General features: G+C 35.9%; 1 protein-coding gene and 2 long non-coding RNA genes across 3 annotated transcripts in view; 2 read left to right on the forward strand and 1 right to left on the reverse strand.

Annotated features, from left to right (window-relative positions):
- LOC103264120 overlaps positions 1–4,339 on the forward strand; it is a 50,406-nt gene extending 46,067 nt beyond the window's left edge. Inside the window, exon 5 of the long non-coding RNA XR_504552.2 lies at positions 4,123–4,339. This is a non-coding gene — a long non-coding RNA (uncharacterized LOC103264120). The remainder of the gene's footprint in view (positions 1–4,122) is intronic.
- Positions 4,340–4,432: 93 nt separating this feature from the next.
- Positions 4,433–6,713, forward strand: LOC103264126. The gene is made up of 2 exons (XR_504555.1): positions 4,433–4,592; positions 6,376–6,713. It is a non-coding gene; the product is annotated as an uncharacterized LOC103264126 (long non-coding RNA).
- A 6,205-nt stretch (positions 6,714–12,918) lies between these two features.
- LOC103264133 (cerebellar degeneration-related antigen 1) lies at positions 12,919–19,299 on the reverse strand. Its single transcript, XM_021714202.1, has 2 exons — positions 14,989–19,299; positions 12,919–14,038 (listed from the first exon to the last, which is right to left on the reverse strand). The coding sequence occupies exons 1-2, from the start codon at positions 15,373–15,375 to the stop codon at positions 13,889–13,891; spliced, it is 537 nt and encodes a 178-aa protein (XP_021569877.1). The 5' UTR covers positions 15,376–19,299; the 3' UTR covers positions 12,919–13,888.
- Positions 19,300–22,352: the final 3,053 nt, after the last annotated feature.

Consider the following 22,352-nt stretch of genomic DNA (forward strand, 5'->3'; position numbering starts at 1 on the left):
ATCTGCTTTTATCATTCATTGCAAACATAAGCCCTTTCATTAATATTAAGAAAACTGAACATAACTATCTCAGCAAAAAAAAAAAAAAATGTAGCATCAGAAATCCTCCATGATTTGCCTCAACCTACTTTTTGCAGTTTTGTTTTCATTACCCTCTTCAGCCACCATTTGTTTCAACCTTATCTCTAATCTACATACTTACCCAGCATTTTCCTGTTTCCACCTTTGCCCCCATCTCTCACCTCTCATCCACTTGCCCTCTCCTTCACACCTAGAAATCTTATCCTTTCTCAAGATCCTATTTTGATGTAGCCCCTTTTAAAAGTGTGGCATGCAGGTCTTACTTTCTGTACTCCCCTCCATCCAGCAGATATTTGCCTGCATTCCCACAGCCCCATTATTACACCCAACAGAGTAAATAACAATTGCCTAATTCTGTTATAAATACTGTCAGGGCATTCCTATATGACTAAAGCATGGGGAAACAGATGACAGTATAGAGAAATGTCTTAACTGCTGTAATTAGAGTAAGCATGGGAGAGAGTCTCTCAAAGCTTTAATCAGCTCTTCTGAGTCAGCAAGAGAGAGCAAGGAAAGCATCCAGGAAGAGGTGATACTTTTTTTTTTTTTTTTTTGCGTTGGAGTCTCACTCTGTCGACCAGACTGGAGTGCCGTGGCACGCTCCCCGCCACCACAACCTCGACCAGCTGGGCTCCGGTGATCCTTCCGCCTCAGCCTTCCAAGTAGCCAGAATTACAGGTCCGCGCTACCACGCCCGGCTAATTTTTGTTTTATTGCAGAGATGAGGTCTCGCCAAGTTGCCCGGGTGGGTCTCGAACCCTCAGGCTCAGGCAATCCACTCACCTCGGCCTCCCAAGAGTGCTGGGATTACAGGCTGAGCCAACTAGCCTGGCTAGGTGGTACTTGAATTAACTGTTGAAGGTTAAGGAAATCTGAATGATCAAAGTAAAATCACCACTGACTCACATGTAGATTATAAAGGAGGAAGGGAAGAGTTAGTGAGAGACAAGTCTGGGAAAGTGGGCAGAAGGTTAGACTTTATTTTATTTCATAAGCCATAGGGACTCAGGGAAGTGTTTTAAAACAGAAGAGCTCCTGGATGTTTTACTTCTGTTTTAGAGAGGTTGCTGGGAATCTCAGTAGTAGATTGAATGGCATCTTTGTTTATCGTATTAGCAAATGCATTGCCAGTAACTTATAAATTAAGGTTTTTCATGGAATCCTGACCATTGGTTACCATTCAGGGCATCATACTTTAAAATGTTAAATGAATCATGATGATTTATATTTTTTGAGCTCATCACTTGAATGCGTGTGTGGGAGGGGATTAAGATGTTTGAAAGGAAAAAATGATTGCTCTGAGTAGCTTGTATAAAAGCCAACCCTTTAAGATCAAATGCTCATTCATAAGAAAATTTCAATTAACTTAGTCTTGTTTGCCCATACAGATCTGCAGTGGGTGTGATGTTAAAAAAAATTCCATGTTGTTTTTGGTTGAAATGCCTGAGAGAAAAAACTTCCTGAGATCATTTTGCCCTTTTGAACACTTGAGCAGTAGAGCCCAACTCCTCACTAGAAGATCAACTGGTCAGGTTTTATTTCTCCTTAAAGAGGGTGCCAGGTATTCTTGGACTCTCAAGGAGTAGAAGAATGTCATTACACTCTGAACCTGTAGGTAAATATACTTTGGAAAAATACTTTGAGAATACTTGCACCTGATCACACTATTATTTATTAGCATTCTAACAACTTCAAGTCTCTGTACAGCTTGTAAAACAGAAAGGTAACATAGGAAGTTTATTTCAGAGGCCTTAGTCTTCACACTGGCTTAGCTCCAGCATCATACAAAAGTCACATATCCTTAGTAAGAATAGAAAGTTTTACCCAATTACTTAGTTGAACACAAAGCAGTCATTTTCTTTACTCAGAATTATCAGTTTGTATTTAACAGTCTGTTCCTTATTTCCTGTCACAAATCTTTATCTGTTGTATGGCATAGAAAACAGTTGTTATTGGTATTATGAAGTCAAAATGCCCCCATGGTCAAATAACCTGATTTGGAAAATTGCTATAAATCTTCTGTTAAAATTTGGCAGAGAAAGAGAAGACTTGTGATATGAGTCTCTTACCTTTAAATTGGCATTGGGATTCAGGCTTCATTATACTTCACATTGAATCTTTTAACTTAGAGTAAAGGAAATATTTCATCTAAAGTGATTTCCCTCCAATGATTAATTCATTAGTTGTAATTCTTCTTCTTGAATTTAACCTGAAAAGCCACTAATACATATGTAATAGTGTCCAAAATGTAACTAAGAAACATGGAATTATTGTGTCATGCACAAACATGCATACACATGCACTCTTTATTATGAGAATTTTCAAACCTAGAGGGAAAAAAAAGCTCAATAAATGCCCACCTACCAAGTGCTTTGATTTAGCAATTGATAACATGTTGCTAGAAAATAAATTGCTAATGGCATACTTATATTTGCATCAGCTCTTCGCCTACAAGCAGATATTTTCCTATATTACCAGAACCCCATTAGTACACCCAACAGAGTTAACAGCAGTTACCTAATGCCATCTACCAGCCAATTCATGCTCAGATTTCTCGAGAACTTCCCAAATTGTCTGCCTATTTATTAACTATTAGTGAAATGTTATCAGAATATTAGAAACCAGTTTCTATTAGTCAGGAGTATGTCCTGACAACAGAACAAACTTAAGCCAGCAAAATGTATAATAATTATGTATGTGGAATCACTTTCCTTCCTAAGCTACACTAACCCCCAGAGAAATTGAGGGATCAAGTAGAATCAGCTTGAGCCCTCAACCTGGTCACCACGGAGCTATGATGCTATTGGAACAACTTTGGCTGTAGTATAGGGGAAAAAGACCATTGAGTGAGATCTCCAGACACTTGTAGATGGATAGTCAGTTATTTTTTCCAACATCAGTTTTTCAGTCTTCTATCCTTTCCTTGATATCTTGAAATACTATCACATAATTATTAAAATACTAAAAGAGCCGGGCTTGGTGGCTCAGTCTGTAATCCCGCGCCTTTGGGAGGCTGAGGTGAGTGGATTGCCTGAGCCCACGGGTTCGAGACCCGCCTGGGCAGTGAGACCTCATCTCTACAATAAATCAAAAAATCAGCCGGGTGTGGTAGCGCATGCATGTAATTCTGGCTACTCGGAAGGCTGAGGCGGAAGGATCGCCGGAGCCCAGCAGGTCGAGGCTGCGGTGGCCGGGAGTGGCCACTGCACTCCAGTCTGGGTGACAGAGAGAGACTCCAACTCAAAAAAAAAAAAAAAAACTGAAAGAGAATACATGAACATATTTCTATTATCTTAGTGGGCTAATTGATTTTCACAAAAATGCAGCATTGGACTACATAAATACTTGAAGGATCTTTGTGGGAAAAGACAAAATAAATAAAATCAAACAGTAAGTGACAGACTTGGAGAAAATCTTTGCAGCATACAGAGGATTGAAAATAAGAATTCCTTGTATTTTATGATATAGTAATGTAACTGGAAAATGTCAAAGTAAGTAGATTTCATGTACTCTTACCAGAGAAAATGGTAACTAGGTGAGACGATGCTAGCCTGTAGTAATCAGTTCACTATGTGTATTTATATCAAAACGTATTGTTTTATCCCTTAAATTTCTTGAATAGAATATTGATAATGTATGCAAAGGGGAGAAAAAGAAAATAAGAGCTCCCTAAAATGCTAACAGTGCCTACAAATATGTAAGAAAAAATTACAAGGTGGAAAAAGGATAAGAGAAAGAACTTAAAAATGAAGAAATAGAAATACCTTATCATATGGAAAGATGATTAAAGGAATGAAGATTAAAACAAAAATGAGATACCTTTTATTCACCTTCTAATTGGCACATATCACAAAGGCTGATTATGTTTCATGTTGGTGAGTATACTTTTAGCATACAAATTGGTACCATTTTGTGAAAGCAATTTGGCATATCTTTTTATTATTCTAAATTTCCATCCTCCTCATTAGCTCATAAACTTCTCATTCAGATTGCCTCTGTTCCTGACTTTATATCCTATTTTTTGTATCTGCTTTCTTCTAGATGTGGCACAAGCTTTTCACTTCAGCCTGGTAGCCTGACCTTGACACCTGAGTTCCGTGATTCCTTCTCAACTGCAAGTCATTCCCATACAAAATTTGAGTGTACCTAGTCTGCACCTTTGAGAGCTTTGGAACAATATACAAGTTCAAGTCATGTTGCTTACTGACTATCTCATGAGACAAAACAGCATTTGAGTTACTTGCTTTGCCCTTGTTGTTCTGTCTGTTGTTCCTCCTGCAGCCATTGATCACGCACGTTTTGTCATACAAAAACTGTTTAGCCTTTTTTATTTGTCTTGTGAATTTTGTTATTTTGTTCTTAAGTATTACAAATCAATATTGTGTACTGCTCAGTGATATAAAATTTTCAGTCATTGTAAATTTGCATAAGTTAGGATGAGAATGGCCTCCAAGCCAAAGAACAAGAAGATGGATGATAGAAATGCAAGAAGAGTGAAGTGGACAAGAAAGGTAATGTCAGTAGCAAACAAAATGAGAGTTCTTAAGATGCTTGATAATGGCGAAAGCAAAACTTCTGTAAGCCATTTCTTTGGTGCTAATAAATCCGCAGTTCATACAGTTAGGAAATATGAGAAAACCGTTAAGGCCAGTACATTGAGGGGCACCCCAGATTGAGAAAATCATAACATGAAATATCAAAATAGAAAAAATGGGGGAAATATCTGCCTTTGTAACTTCTAAAACAGAGAAAGCTGAACAGGCCTCTTTCTTTGTGATGCCAGCAGCATCATAAAAATGCAAGTTTTAATTTCAGTGTGGATCAAAAGTTATGCTATTCGTTACAAGTAATGACTGGTTGAATAGGTTTAAGAAACCCTATGGCCTGTAGTGAAAAGAAGTGTCTAACACAGAAAGTCAATCATGGAGCTGCTGCAGAATATCCTGAATACCTGTTCTGTAAGTGAACACCTACTTGCACACCTATTGCAAAGGATCGGAAAAGGACCAGGGGCGTCAAGCCTGGAAAAGTCAAGCTCACAGTTGTGCTTTGTTCCAATGCTTCTGGTGACTCTGTTTAAACCCATGTTGCTTCAAAGATTCCAAAATCCTTGCCCTCAAAAAAATGCCAGAAACACTTTTCTGTCTGTATGAAAGGAATTTATGAAATATGGATCACTGAGAAACTCTTTTTGGATTGATTTTTGAAGCGTCTTGTTCTTTTGGTTAAATAATGTGTAAACAAAAGTAAATCTTGAATTCAAATGTTGCTGATTCTGGACACTGCTCCCGCTGTCAAAAGTGCAATAGTAATTGCTGCTCTTTGTGTCCAAGTCATCTTCATTTCTTTCAGTACAACTCTACTCCTTCAACTCATGCATCTGGGAGTGCTAAAAATGTTTACGGTATACTATAATCAGCATTTATTTTGACTATCTTGCAGATCTTATCAAAGAGACACCAGAACTTATTGTGAGATTAGCTTGGCAAAATTTGTTTTTTTGTTTTTTGTTTTTGAGTCGGAGTCTTACTCTGTTGCCCAGGCTGGAATGCAACGGCACGCTCACGGCCACCGCAGCCTCGACCTGCTGGGCTCAGGTTATCCTTCCGCCTCAGCCTTCAAAGTAGCTGAAACTATAGGCATATGCCACCATGCCCGGCTAATTTTTCTTGATTTATTGTAGAGATGAGGTCTCGCCAAGTTACCCAGGCTGGTCTCGAACCCCTGGCCTCAGGCAATTCTCTCGCCTCGGCCTCTCAAAGTGCTGTATAGGCGTGAGCCACCGTGCCTGGCAGCCAAATGTCTCTATTTGTAACGCTTTAACAATAGAAGAATCAGTGAGAGAAATAAATTAGTGAACATTTATGGAAGGCTGGCAGAAAGTGTGGAATGATGTCATAACTGATTATGAAGGTTTCTTTCCAGTAGTGGAAAAAATTGAAAATGGTGTAAGAAACATTTAGATGGTGAAGCATTTGAGACATTTAATTAAGTGATATTGCTGAACTGTTAGACTCACATCCTCAGAAGATAGTTGAGAAATATTTTGGAGATGTGATCACATCAAAAGTTGATAAAAGAGGGCGGCATAGGTTAACATCCTGAATTTGAAGAATGTTGAAGTATCCACTTCACAAATCAAATTGCAATTATGATTCAGAAGAAAGACATCCTTTGGGGTACTATCTATTGACCTCCAGGCAAGGCTTAAATGATTATTTATAACCCTATAAAGCAGTAATAAGAAACCTTCAAACAAAGGCAATGAGTCTTTTTTCTCTGCTTGCTTGACAGGGATGAAGAGGCTGGGCCATTGGGTCATGTCATTCAAAGCCCATTCTGCAAACAGGAAGCAGAAGCTTCACAAGCAGAGAGTTGAACCTTGGAATTCAGACTGATGGCTTTGCTGATGTTACGATCTGTGTCCTGGGTTGAAGCGTAGCAGAAGACCGAGCTTACTTCTCTGCAGAAAAAATGCAATTTTCTCTACTTTTTCTCTGTCACTACAGTTATGACCAAGCATTTTCATTGGTGTATTCTCTTCCTCATCTTGGGATTAGAGAGAAAGAGAAATTAATTGCCCAATATCTACTATTGCAAATGGAAAATTGATAAAATGTCATTGAAGTTTATCACATTATTGTTTTAAAAATTTCTTTTTTATTTTAAAGATGTGAGGTACAATTCAGGGTTAGGAACATAAGAGATCATTGTACAGATAAGGTTTGGGCCTTCCTTTGGTCCCCACTTAACCTGGTTTGTGAAAGCCCAGAATATTAGTTTGTTCACTAAAATGAAACAATAATGTGATACACACTAATTTTCTGGGCTTTCATAATATTGCCTTCGCTGCTCCATTTTTCTCTAAAAGGTCTTAAATTCCTCCAATACAGATATGAGGGTTTTAGAAGCTCAACTGTAAACCTAGAGAGGGGCTACTCTGTTGGACAATTTGATTTTATACTTTTGGTTCTGAAATGTATTTTAATTCTGATTAAGCTTAACTTACTACTTGACCAGAAAGGGCTACTTTGTTATAAGTTAATAAGTTAATTTGTTTTGCAGCAATCGTATATGTTAACTATTGGCTGGTCCTGAAAGGTAGCACATTTATGATGAATTCCTGTAATTTTGGTACCTAATTAATGAGGAGGAGCTACTACAGTTCATTTTCATAGATGTTCTTTGGTCTCATATCTGGCCTTTCTAGTGATTTTTACAGTTGAATATCCTCCAGCAAAGGGATGCTGATACTTCTTGTTCGTTCCATGAAGGTGGTGGAGGCTTCATTCTCAGATTTCTAAAAAAATCCGTTCTATAATTCCATGTCTTTGTTTGTTTCAGTTGTGTTACAAAAGTTGTTGTTATGGTTGTTTTTATGTTGGATGTTTGAAATTTTTCAGGCAAATTTAACAAAGGGAAAACAATCACAAAGCCATATATACAAAGCTGATATCATGTTCTAAGAAGTTTTGGCAAAGACATGATAAACCTGCCTGTGATTTTACCTACGTGTACACGTTCCCACATGATGTCCATTTTGATCTCAGTTGGACAGTTATTCTGGGGAATAGAAAGGCAGGAAGTCTGAATAACATCGCTGTTGCTTGGGTCCTAATTGCTCTTTGTGCCAGAGTCACCAGCACTGGTACTATAATTACATGTGATAATGATGTGCAGAAAACCTGAATAGAGAGAAAAAGACAAATAATTCACTGGCATGTACTTGCCAAAACAGATTTTATGTAGCTTGACAAAGAATAAAGACAACCTGAAATGATGAGATTTATGTTCAGTAATGAGAAAAAAATACTTTAAACAGTATGCTAAAAATGACATCAGAGAGTACACTTAATTTGGTCTTGTAAAAAGCAAGAAGCAGCCCACTTGAGTTGAGATTTGGAGAGGAGGAATTAAGTAATTTCCTTTCCAGTCTAGAGGTCTGAATGATAGGTTACCTATATCTGAGTTTGAAGTTATTGGGGAAAAGAGAATTAAATACAAAAGGTTAAAAGTGTTTACTTGTGTGGTTATCATTGGGATGATGACTATTCTTCAACAAGCTCGAATGACTTGGGAAGATAAAAGTTGAAAAACCATTTTAGGGGGCTCTGGACTTAGTGACTCACTACAATGCCAGGTGAGCTCATGTTTTTGCTGTAAGCCACACTGACTGTACATCAGAGTCATGATTGAAAAAACACAGATATCTGAAAACTACATGCTGACCTGATGAATCAAGGATAGAGCCAGTATCTATGTATTTTGAAAGTTCCATAAGTGATTCTTTATATATAGCCATGGTTGCAAACTGTGGCTGTAAGGCTAAACAAAATTAAGATGGAAAATATAACGTAACTGGTAGTGGACCGAGGAATTAGAAAACCTTAACTTGAAGTGTTTATTCTGTCACTAGCTCAAAGGATGGTCTTATTTAAGTCACTCTATTCGTTCCTTATCTGCCAAATGGGAGGATAGGACCACTTGGTTGCTAAGTTCCTTTTATTTTTGACATTGTTACCTCAGAGAAAGGTGTATCAACCTCATTGGTTGATTTTGAGAATACCTAAGCCCTTTCATAGAGACCAAGGTAAGTAGTAGTATTATTGTGTTGTGTTCTTGTTATTTTAAAAGTTGTGCTTATGGTTCAGGTTTTACCATATTTTAGTCCCTTCTAGGAAAGAAAGTTGGGCATAGTTGCCATAGATACAAGGCAAGCATAACCTCAATTTCCTGAAAGGAAAGAGAGTATAAATTCTTTTTCTGTGATAATTGTAGTATTTTCCTCTGGGTTATAAGATTTGGAGAAAATAATGAACAAATATTGTGTGCAAAACTCTCTAATATTTTTTATCTATTATTTCCATAAACCAAAGCAGAGAACTCTGTATGGCTAGTGCTTTAAGTTTCCATGGATTGTTTGCTTAGTTTTTAAAAAATTTTGTGTTCAGATATTAATCATGTCCAGAAGGAAATATTTTGAATCTGTGATCTTTTTACCATTATAATCAGTGGTTTCATGTGTCTTTAAAAAATGAGCTTTCTTGATAATTTTGCCATTCATTGAGATTACTATGTTGGCAAGGTTTTCTCTTAATTTGACCAGAAATAGAGAAATCAAATTTTAAATTGAATTGCATCTATTAGGAATTCCTAAAATAAAATAATACTATGAGGAATTGATTATTGTATGATTTTAGTTGTCATGGAAATACCTTGGCTTTGTCCTGATAGATGGAAACATTTGAAGTAAAATATTAAAATAAATCTAATCCTTCTTTAAGGCAATATCCAGTTAAAATAATCTAAAAAGTATCACTGATGCAAAATAACATTTTAATGTAGTTGAGTTTGACAAATCAGAGAACTTATAGGAGGATGTGAAGTTTGGTATAGGTTAAATGGTAGAAACAAAAGTTAATGGCAACAGTGCCCTGTAAACTGGTATTTTTTTCTTCTTTAAGAATAGTCCCCAAAATAGAAAAACTGAAATTTATTCTAGTATATCTTTTAGTAGAGAGAATTTTTTCTGTTGTCAAAAAGTTTGGATAAATTGTTGAGCTAAATATTATGAAGTGCAAGGAAATTTCCTTTCTATAGAGATGTTTAGCCACTGTGGAACAAAAAAAACAAAAAAGCAGAGTGGAGTGGGGAGAAAGGGCAGCCTAGGTTACTGAAATGTGGAGGATATATTAGAAAACTGGAATTACATTTTAAAAGAATCTTTCGTTTAAAATCCTTTATGTTCAATATGCAGAGCAGGTTCTTCATGTCACACATGTGGATTACATAGCTGCTGCCACCTGGTTGCTAATAAAGGGTTTCAAATGTGTGTATAGTCTAAAAGCTTATGTGAACAATGTTTGTGATGTGAAATGCTTTGATCACTGAAGTTTACATAGTATTATTATCTTTTAAGTTTTTTATATCAGTGTGTTACGGTTGTCTAAGAATTCAGAAATAAATATGTGCTGTGAGCAGGGTGTATATATTCCCAGGAACTATAAAATCAAATAGAAAATAGATGAAATAATAAATTCTATATTTCATTAGCATGAATAGCAAATTTTGAGAAATTGAATATAAAACCAGTGTGTTTGAGACATTACAATTCATCTTGCATTGCTACATAAACCCAAAGATATAATTAACCGATCATTATAAACACCTAGAGTAGCTATGCTGTTGACTACTTGGCAGTGGTATGATGAATGTCTCAATGAGAAGAACATGGACGTAGTGTGAGACTTCTTGTCTGCTCTGGGCTGGTGACTCTCTGAGTGAGTGGTGCTTAGTCATGGCATTATAACCCTTGGCTTATTAGGGTGTGAGAAATCAGCATGAAGCCTAGACTTTGAAGTCAGACAGACTTGCTTTCAAATCCTGCCACTGCCAATTACCAGCAGTGTGACTGCGGGCATGTTTCTTAATCCTTCCAGACCTTAGTTTCTAATTTGTAAAATGGGGTTAAAAATGCCTGCATCTTAGGATTGCTATGAGATTTTATGAAATGCTTAGTACAGTGCCTGGCACATAGTAAGCGCTCAATAAATTATTGCTATTATTATTATTATTATGACATAAATAAGCATTATAGAATTAGAATATGATATTTACTCTTGTCTTTACAAAAATTTAATATTTTTATATTTTATTTAATTTTCCTTAAAGTAAGATATGCCTGATGGTTTTAAGATGAAAGAAGGAATAAAAAATTAGTTTTAATTTTTTTTGGTTTGCTAGTGAAGAATACCTAAAATAATAATTTCCTTGTCTCTAAGTTACTCCTTGACCTACAGTGATGCTTTATGCTATATTTATAGTGTGGTTATCATTGTATGATATATACTAACATAATGATTAGAGGCAATTTGTTTTTTACTTGACTGTGTTCCTATCTTCTAGAAAAGAATCCATCTGCTTGATTACACTTTAAAGATAATTAATTATCTCTGATACAGAGTAAAGAAAAAGCTACATAGGACTTGATTTTCTTGACCACCAAGTTATTAGCACAATTGCCTTTGAGAGAAATTGTGTACATCTAAATAATTTTACTAGGCAAGGACAGTTCCACACAACTGGCTTCTGAATTTTGTATTCTATGTATTCTCTGATGGCATTCAGGATGCTTAAAGTAATAGTGTTCAGAATACTGAGTATTCATCATAATTCTAATGCTGTATCTGCTGAGTGACAGAACAGTCACTGCCTTAATTCTATCCCCCACTACCACTTACCTGTATGACTGTGTTAGGCTCACATTTCAACCCTTTAAGTGTTTTAACTTGGAGTATTTGGCGTTCTACTATGTATATCTGGTAGTCTTGACTATTCAGAACGTTGCTGTTTGACTAACTTTCCTTGTTTATAGTTCTGATTCTGATATTCCTAATCAAAGACTTTTGTTGGCTGTTCACGGCCTGTGTATTCTACTACTTAATCTTTAAATTGTGGCCATCCCAGTCTACCTTACCAGTTTTGCATGCCAATCTTTTCTTTTCTGCAATATACATTTTAGTCCTTGTCTTCCTCAGCCTTATCTAAGTACTGAAGACCTTCAACTTATAGTTCAACTTGGATCTCTTAAACTTGTTCCTTAATCTCTGGTGGGTAAAATCAGAAATTACATGTACTATAGGTGGGCACCATGGCACATACCCATAGTCCCAGCTACTTGGGTCTCAGCTGTAATCTCTTTCATCTCTTTTCTGTTCCCCTCCATATATGCCCGGTGTTGTAGAAGTGGTTTTCTTCTCTAATTTTCTTCTATTAATTAGGACTTTCCAACAGATTCCTTGCAATCTTGGTTAGAGTTCTGAATACAACCCTGCCCAAACTACTGCTTAGAGATTAAATCCCATTCTTAGGTTCCTGCTGGCCTCTCCTCCTGACTATCATTATATTACATGTTTTCATTATTTACCATTGGGTTTCAAATTGCTCTATCTGTTCTTTATATGTGAATGCTAGCCTGTAGTGTACTTATTTTTACCATACCCTAGATTTGGCATCTAGAGCAAGGCTTGGAAAACTAAGGCCCTTGGGCCAAATATAGACGAACTTTTTAAAAAATAAAGTTTTATTGCAACACAGCCATCCTTACCCATTTGCTTATTGTCTATGGCTTCACTGCAATGGCAGAGTTGAATAGTTGCAACATCGACCATATGGTGTGGAAAACCTTAGATATTTGCTATCTGATCTTTTACAGAAAATGTTTGCTGACCCATGTTCTAGAGCCAAGTAGTTTCCCTAACTTAGATACTGCTTATTCTTTGATAACTTCCCATCTACATCATGTCAACCCACTAAGGCCCAGAAGGCAAGATCATAGAGACTATGAAGCTAAGTTCCAACTTATTGAAACTACTTGCTTTTTCTTGAATTTCTCTGCCTTTTTGTCTCTTTCCTAAGATGTCCTTGTGTTTAGCTTTTTAATGGAATAAATGTGATAGTCTTAAAGACTGTAAGACTAGTCTCAGGATGTTTTTAATGTAATATCTAGGACCTAATGGCAATATTTGTCTTTCAATATTGCCAATTTTTTTTTGAGTTGGAGTCTCACTCTGTCACCCAGACTGGAGTGCAGTGGCCGCTTCTGGCCACTGCAGCCTCGACCTGTTGGGCTCCGGTGATCCTTCCGCCTCAGCCTTCCAAGTAGCTGGAACTACAGGCGCACACTATCACGCCTGGCTAAGTTTTGATTTATTGTAGAGATGAGGTCTCACCAAGTTGCCCATGCGGGTCTTGAACCCGCGGGCTCAGGCAATCCACTCACATCAGCCTCCCAAAGCCTGGGATTACAGGCTGAGCCACCGAGCCCGGCTGCCAATATTTTTTAAACATAGCTTTCTAATACCTTTATGATTAGGCCTTTTTATTCTTCAGTGTCTCTAACTCAGGTTTTCTGAGTTCCACATCTTCCAACATCTTAAATTGACAGATCTTCCAAATATTATATGGTCTATGTCTCTGGCCTGCAGCATCTTCAGTGCCCATATTTTCCAATCTTCCCATTATTGGAGCAATTAAAAGTTAGATTTTTCCAATGTCACCAGCAGTCAAACTTCATCCAGATTTTGTTTTTCAGGAGACAAAGTTCTAACTTACAATTCTTTGGTTCTAAGCCTCCAAAGTCTACTATATACAGGTCTTCTAGAGTCCATGAGTTTTACAGTATTTGTCTAGATTTTTAAATATCTTCTAGCACTTGCATTATTCAGTTACCATATCTTTGACTGTCTCTTAAATCTTGGTCTTAAAAAAATTTTTTTTTTAAATCACCAGTTCCTACAGTGCCCAAGTCTTTCACTATCTCCAAGAATCAGGTCTCCCAGCTTTTAGGTATTTCAATATTTCCAATGTCTGAATGACTAGATACTTTAAAATCCGTATCTCCTAATATTCAGATCTCCTAATGTCTGGGGCTGCCAGCATTGGTGGCCTCAAGCATCTTTAAAATTTAATTCTTCCAAATTGTTTGTCTTTTGATATAATTATGTAAATGTCTATGTTTTTCAATGTCTCCCAATATCCAGGGATTTTGATTTCAGGATATTTAAATATCTACATCCTCAGTTATCCGCCAGTGCTTAGGAGTTTCAAAGTACGAGACTTACAGTATAGCTAATGTCCAGGGCTTCCAGTGTTTATGATTTCCAATATCCAATAAGCCAAACTTCAGGGCCTCCGAAGTCTCCAGTGTCCACAGTAACCAATATCTCTGAAATCCAAGGCTTCCAATGTCTCCAACATCCTGTGCTTGCAATGTTTCCAATGTCCAGGGTTTCCAATGGAGCCAGTGTCAAGGTCTTCCAACAACTCCAGGTCTTCCAACAACTCCAAGTCTTCCAACAACCCCAAGGTCTTCCAGAAAGTCCATGTCTTCCAGACAATTTATGTCTTCCGGACAATCCATGTCTTCCAAGAACCTCCAAGTCTTCCAGTAAATCCAGTCTTCCAGCAACTATAAGTCTTCCATTAAATCCAGATCTTCCAGGACAATCCACGTCTTCCAGAAAATTCAAGTCTTCCAATAATTTCAAGGTCTTCCATCAAATCCAGGTCTTCCAGCCAATCCATGTCTTCCAGAAAAATATGTCTTCCATTAAATCCAAGTCTTCCAGTAGATCCAGTTCTTCCAGACAAATCCAAGTCTTCCAATCACTCAATGTCTTCCAGAAAGAAATCCAAGTCTTCCAGTCAATCGGTGTCTTCCAGAAGGAAATCCAAGTCTTCCAGTCAATCAATGTCTTCCAGAAGAAAATCCAAGTCTTCCAGTCAATCAGTGTCTTCCTGAAGGAAATCCAAGTCTTCCATTCAATCAGCGTCTTCCAGAAAGAAATCCAAGTCTTCCAGTCGATCAGTGTCTTCCAGAAAGTAATCCAGGTCTTCCAGTCAGTCCATGTCTTCCAGAGAAAATCTACGTCTTCCAGAAAAAAATCTACGTCTTCCACCAAATCCAAGTCTTCCAAATCAATCCATGTCTTCCAGAAAAATCCAGGTCTTCCAGCCAATCTATGTCTTCCACCGAATCAAGTCTTCCAGTCAACTCATGTCTTCCAGAAAAAATCTGTGTCTTCCACTAAATCCAAGTCTTCCACTAAAGCCACGTCTTCCAGAAAATTTATGTCTTCCAACAACTTCCAGGTCTTCCAGCTAATATATGTCTTCCTGAAGATCTACGTCTTCCAGAAAATCCATGTCTTCCAGTAATCTCCCTGTCTTCCAAACAATCCAGGTCTTCCGGACAATTCGGGTCTTCCTGAAAATCCATGTCTTCCAAAAAAGCCACGTCTTCCAAAAAATTCATGTCTTCCAATGATTTCCAGGTCTTCCAGCCTATCCATGTCTTCCAGAAAAATTCTTGTCTTCCATCAAATCCATGTCTTCCAGGAAATCCATGTCTTCCAGCAAATCCACGTCTTCCAGCAAAACCATGTCTTCCATCAAATTCATGTCTTCCAGCTTACTTATGTCTTCCAACAAAGGTACGTCTTCCAGAAATCCATGTCTTCCCACAAGGCTACGTCTTCCAGAAAATCCATGTCTTCCAACAAAGCCATGTCTTCCAGAAAATCCATGTCTTCCAACTAAGCCACGTCTTCCAACAAATCCATGTCTTCCTACATCTCCAGGTCTTCCAGCATCTCCAGGGCTTCCAGCATCTACTTGTCTTCCAGCATCCCTACGTCTTCCAGCATCTCCACGTCTTCCAGCATCTCCACGTCTTCCAATATCTCTATGTCTTCCAGCATCGTCATGTCTTCCAACTACTACCCAGTCTTCCATCAGCGGCTCAGCATCAACGTCTTCCAACGTCTCCAGTTGTGCCGATCTTCTAACATTCAGGTCTTCCAGTGTCTGCAATATTCAGGTATTCAAACATGTTTTATGGCCTTGGTCTTCCTAATTTTCCCCAGGTCCAAGCCTTTTCAAATCGAATCTTCCCCTGTCCAGGCCTTTCTATGTTAAGATCTAAGATCTTTCCACAGACAGATTTTCCAACTCAAATATTTCTGCTTCTTGTTGAATTCGCTTCAAAAAATTTTAATAGGGTATGCCTCCTTTTAGTTAAGATCTTATGAACCAACTGTACTGCAAATTTTTTTTTTTGCTATTAGGAATTGTGTATTTAATCTCTACAACTTTTAAGAGAGTGTTGTTTTAAAAAGCTATAGAATAGACAGATGGCATTGCTGCAACAGTTTCCTATTTTCCGAGTGATCATAGTTTTTATACAGTTGACTATGTTTAGGTACAAGTGAGGTTTTTATTTAAAGCAAAATTCTTGTTTAACTCTGGTATTTTAGATAAAGTTAACATATTATTTGTCCCCTTTTAAATAATATTAATTTTCATTTGTTTGGTCTTACGTGACTAGATAATAATAACAACAACACATGACATAGCTTTTACTATGTCCAGGCACCATTCTAATATCCTTACATGCATTAACTAATTTAATCGTCATAACCATAGAAGTAGGTGCTATCATTATCCCCACTTTACAGATGAGGAAACTGGCACACAAAGATGAAGTAAATTGCCTCAAAGACGCAATTACTAAATAATAGAGCTGGGATTTAAACCCAGCTATCCTGTTTCCAGAGTCCAGGTCCTAACTGCTATGCTACAATATCTGCTGTTGAAAATTAAGATGAGAATGATGGGATCCAAAGCTTGATTGCTCCCATATTATGAGTAGAATATTATAAGATCTTATATATAAATGGTCTTTCTTGATCCAGTCACTATCAGAGCCTCTTAGTATTCACAGCTTTTATTCCTCAACCAGCTACTATCATTCTCTTGCTCACGTATATGGAAGTAGGTGCAAATACATTCTGATATCATTTTCAGTTTTTGCAGGAAGGATATAAGGGAGAACTGAGTTCAATTGCCCTTTGCTTTTGAATCATATTTATAGCTCCAATTTTTAAACACTGATGCTTGCAATTTAACTCTCATCTATTTTAATCCCTTATCACTGACCATTCTCCAATTTGCACCTTACTATCTAGAGCACATACCATTAGTTTGTCTTTGACCCCCAGGATCTACCTGCTTTTTCAAATATCATGACCTCCTGGGTTCCTGACCACTACTTTGTATTCAACTCATGGTAACTCCAACTCCTTAAATCCCAGCATGCTGACCTAGAGAACTAATTATTTGGTTCTCCAAGTCTCAGCTCTCATCAGGTGCTTCCAGTAATGTTGCTACCCATGCCTCTGGCTGGCATGAAAGGCCTGAGAGGCAGGCATGAAAAGCCTGAAAGCCACATAATAAAATTTATACAGTTAGTGAGGACTCTCCAAAGATTTAGAATCATCCATATGGTAACTAAATGGAACAATAACAGTAATACTAATTAAAATAGCAATACCTTTTGAATGTCTAATGTTTTACAGTTTACAGAATGCTATTGCCTCATTTATCCATTCATTCACTCATTCATTCATTCAACAAGTATTTATTGAGCGCCAACTGTGCCAGGCATGTATTAATGGAGCATAAAATCATCTATGGGAAATAGACAATGTACAAATAATTGAACAATTACTTACCAATTGCAGTAAGGCTATGAAGGAAAAGTAAGTATAAGATTCTGTGAGAATTTAGAAAGCAGAAGAAAGTTTCCTGAGGAAGTAACATCTATGGTGACTCTGATCTATTTTCTCATTTGGTTATTGCAATATAACCTTGTGGGTTACATAAGACAAATGCTTTTATATCAGTTTTACTAATCATTACTAACAATGGCCATGGGCTTCATATGTTTTGACTTCTTTTTTTTCCCTTCTACTCCATTCTCCCTTTAAGTATATATGAAATATTGTTTGGCAAAATATATAAAGGAATATTAAAATGTTCTCTTTGACTTCGTATTTCCCACTTCAAGGAATCTATCTAAGAACATTATTTAAAATGTGAGAATGTATTGCACAAAGATGTGCCTCACATAGTTATTTGATAGAGTGAAAAATAAAAACAAAAACATAAGAGGGAATGCTTAAATGTGCTCTGTACCTATGATGGAGTATTATTCCATTAAAATATCTAAGATATATTCATTTTATAGTGTTAACTGAGAAATCAGTATACAAGGTTATATAAAATATGATTGCAACTATTTTAAAATACATAATCAGAGACAAATGACCAGAAGTAAACACACTGGAGATTGTAAATTAATTATTGCTGGCTGGGTAAGATTGTGTGTAATTGTTTTCTTCTATATGTTCATTTTGCTTTTTCTAAAGTTCTTGTGATGTGAAGATATTTTATTTTCAGGAAAATATTTTAACAATTATGCACAAAATTTATTATTTATTCATCTTCTTTATTGTACATGTAATCAATATTTGCTGTTGAAAACATTTCAAAATATAAGTAAGCAAAGCAAAAAAATTTAAATTCTCAAATAATCTCAATACCCAGAAATAATCACCATAAAGTTTTTCGTGTATGTTTTTCCAGACTCTTCCACAGGTATATTTACTTTTTTTACAAGGTGGAATCACTCTGCCACTTAACCTGTTTCTTTCACATAACTATAAATTGTGAGCAACTTTCTGTGTCAACAACTGTGCATTTTTGTTACGATTTTAATGTATATTTTTATACTCCATCTCACATTGGTGGGCATTAAGTTTCTTCCAAATGTTTGTATTATAAAAACTGCTATGATGAGCAAATACGTTGTGTAAGTTGTGCAGAATACAAACCGCGTTGTCCTACATAGTGGCCTTGTATATATTTGTGTGCAGATTTGTTCAGATATTACTTAGGATAAATTTATAAAAGAAGAACTGCTGAGCCAAAGGCCATATACATCATAATGCTTATCACAGCAAAAAATTACAAGCAGTCCACATGTTCAAAAACTGGTATTGCTGAAAAATTGTATGGAAACTATATGATGGAGTATCATGCAAATTTATAAAAGAATATTTAAATTTATAAATGAATATTTACTGAAATGGAAATATGTTCACAAGGTAACATCAGTGAGAGGAATAAGACACAGGAAAGTAAGTATAATATTCATATTTTATAAAAGAGAAATGATATAAATGTTTTCAAAAAATAAACAGAAGCAGTAAAAGTACCAAAAGGAAAATGGATAAATCATGATATGTTTACACAATGAACTATTATATAGAAGTGATATGAATTCTCTACTGCTACTCATAATACAGGGAGATGTTAAATTAAGATACCAAGTCCCAAAAGACTGCATATAAAATAATATCTTTTTTATATTATTCAAAATCAAGTAAAACTAAACACTGTATTATTTAGGGCTACATATATATATGGCATGCAATCAACTTGTTACAAACAAAAGAATATTAATGAAATACTTCAGGATCATGGTCACTGTGTTTGAGGAAAGGAAGTCAGAATATGGGAGAATTACATAAATGAATTTAAGTTATTGTTGATATTTTAGTGCTCCGGTCTGTTGATAGGTGGTTATTATGTCATTATATAATTAAAATCGTTTATTGGTTATTTAATAATTGTATGATTATTATTAAAATTAAATAAAAGAACAAGTCAATGGATAAAATAAAAGAGGGCCATGCATGAATCAATGAGACAGTGTGCACAATCTAAGTATTATTCTAATTCTGCGCTCTCATATTTCATTGTTTTAAAGTAATTTTCTCTGGGTAATGGGAGCACATGGGATTTTAATTCTCTCTCTCTCTCTCTCTCTCTTTTTGAACTGGGGTCTCACTCCTTTACCCAGGCTGGAGTGCAGTGGCCCACATGCTCCCGGCCACCGCAGCCTCAACCTGCTGGGCTCCAGGTATCCTTCTGCCTCAGTCTTCTGCGTAGCCGGAATTATAGGCACATGCTACCATGCCCGGCTATTTTTATCTTATTGTAGAGATGAGGTCTCACCAAGTTGCCCGGGCTGGTCTTGAACCCGCGGGCTCAGGCAATTCACTCGCCTCGGCCTCCCAAAGTGCTGGGATGACAGGCTGAGACACCGAGCCTGACCTTGAATTATTTTTAAAATTCAAAAATATTAATTGAAATTTAATGTTAATGAGTTTTTAATGATAGAGGAAAATGTAATTTTCATTGAAAAACAAGCTCAAAGTTGCATAGACTAAGATCTAAAATATGCTTAAAATACATAACAGAGATTAAAAAGAAAAGTTGACATATTAATAGTAATTGCTTTTGCATAGTGAGATTTCAAATTGCTTTTTTCTGTTTCCTTATACACACATACGATCCAAATGTTATAGGGTGAGCTAATCTTTTGTTATAAAAGTAATATATGCTTATTGTGAAAAATTTTTAAAAATACAATTGCAAATTAAAAAGTGAAAATATCCTTCTCCTATTCTCACTACCCAGATATAGCCATGACTATTCGCTTTGTATATTACCAATACTTTTTTTTGTTTATGTGCATATGTTCCTGTGCATTTTAAAAATGAAATCATCCTATACATACTATTCTACAACTTTCTTTTTTCCTAACTCAATAGAAAGTCATTTTTTAGCTACAAAGAATTCCAGAGTAAGCTGTACTGTATAATTTATTAAATTTTTTCCACATGATAGAATTAACAGTTTGTTGCTATTAAAGATAATGTTATAAAAAGCACCCTCTGAATATATTTTTTGCACTTTTACAATAATTTTTGAAAGCTAGTATCTTAGCAATACAACTTCTGCATCAAAATGCTTAAGCTACATTGCCCTCCTGGCATCTTGGACACTATTATTCTTTGTAAATTTTTGTCAGTATTTTACATGGAATATTTAATTTTATTCCTTTAAATTATTTTTCCTAATACTAATTAAAGTTAAACATTTTTCATATATTTATAAGCTATTTATATTTCTTCTATTGGAATTTGTTTGGTCATAACCTTTACCTATTAGTTGTGTCATTTGTCATTTTTCCTTATTAACATATGGGTGATGTCTGGCTATTAAAACTGGTATCATTTTTATCTGGATTATATTGCAAATGTCTATCATTTGCTTTTTAAAATTTATGGTGGTATTTGCCTTAAGATTTAATTTATGTGAATAAATATTTTAATCTTTCTTTTACAGTTTTTGGTTTTGTATCATACTTAGGTAAGCTTCTGTACTGCAAGGTCATAAAAATTATCTTCTACATGTTCTTCTAATTTTTAGTAATACGTATATTCTTTAGAGATGAGGGTTTCACCATATTGCCCAGGCTAGTTGTGAACTCCGGGGCTCCAGCAATACTTCCACTTCAGCTTCCTGAGTAACTGGAACTACAGACACGTGCCACCATGTCTGGCTCACATAATATATACCCATTAATTGCTTAGTGCTCTAATCTATCTGAAATTGTTTTTACTTTTGTAAGTGTGTATAGTGGAAAGTAGGAATCTATGCTTTTTTTTTTTCAGAAGAGAGCATTAATTTTTCCAAATTTTTATTTAACTAAATTATTTCCATACTGATTTGGAATTCCTTTTTTATAATAAACAATATGGACATATTTCTAATGTTTCTCTTCTATGCAAGTGAAAAGATTTGCTTATTACTGAGCTACTACTTCACTGTTTTAATTACTGTAGCATTATGTTTTTGAAGTATGTTAGGACTGCGCCCCTTTCGTCATTCATTTTTTTCAGAATTTTTGACTGTTACAGTGCATCTTATTTTTCCAGATGAATTTTAGAATCCACTCATTAACTTTCAGAAAATAATCTCTTGAAAATGCCTCCGACCTTTTCAGTAATATGTCAAGAAGTGCCATATTAGTTGGGCACAGTGGCTCATGCCTGTAATTCCAGCACTTTGGGAGGCAGAGGTGAGAGGATTGCCTGAGTTCAGGAATTCGAGACCAGCCTGGGCAACTTGGTGAGACCTTGTCTCTACAATTAAAAAAGAATTAACCAGGAATGGTGGCATTGCCTTTGGTTCCAGCTACTTGGAATATTGAGGTGGTAGGATCACCTGAGCCCAGCAGGTCGAGGCTGCGGTGGTTGAGTGTTTTACTGCACTCCAGCCTGGGCGACAGAGTGAGATTCCTACTCAAAAAACAAAACAAAACAAAACAAAACCAAAGTGCCATATTTAGGATAGTGCGTTTTGTATCTGAGAACATGGTGCATGTTTTAATTTAATTTTATTGTAGTCTCATTTTAGATATTAAACAATTGTTTGGCTTATTCTTATTATATAGTATTTTATTCCTTTTATGTGAGTGATACTGCATTTAAAAATCATTATCAATAGTGTGTAGAAAACTATTGATTTATAATAATTATGTTCAGGCTTCATATTAAACTTTGTTCTTGGTTTTAACAGTGGTTTTTATTTTCATTTGATTATCTTGAATTATTAGGTGCACACTCATGACGTTTGTGAATAATGAACCATTTAACTTTTCCTTGCTAATGATTGTATCTAGTTTTTTTTTTTTTTTCCTTTTAGCACATTGGTACAGACTTTATGACTTCCAGGACAATTCAAATTGTTAGTGATTAATAAAGATCAGGCAATATTCTCTTGTTTTTGACTCTAATAGAAATGCCTCATTGTTTCAGTCTAAACTATTCAATTGACATTGTTTCCATTAGATGAGCATTTTCAGGGTAGAAAAGTGCTCTTCTATTCCTGATTGACTTATTATAAGAAATGTATATAGAATGTTATCATTATGCCTATTCTGGCATCTGCTAAGCTGATATTAAAATGATAATAGGGTCATTTTCTTTAATCTATTAATACAGTCAGTTACCTAATGT

The sequence above is a fragment of the Carlito syrichta genome, unplaced genomic scaffold, assembly GCF_000164805.1.
Source record: "Carlito syrichta isolate Samal-C Ts95f unplaced genomic scaffold, Tarsius_syrichta-2.0.1 Scaffold95507, whole genome shotgun sequence".
Taxonomy (NCBI): Eukaryota; Metazoa; Chordata; class Mammalia; order Primates; family Tarsiidae; genus Carlito; species Carlito syrichta.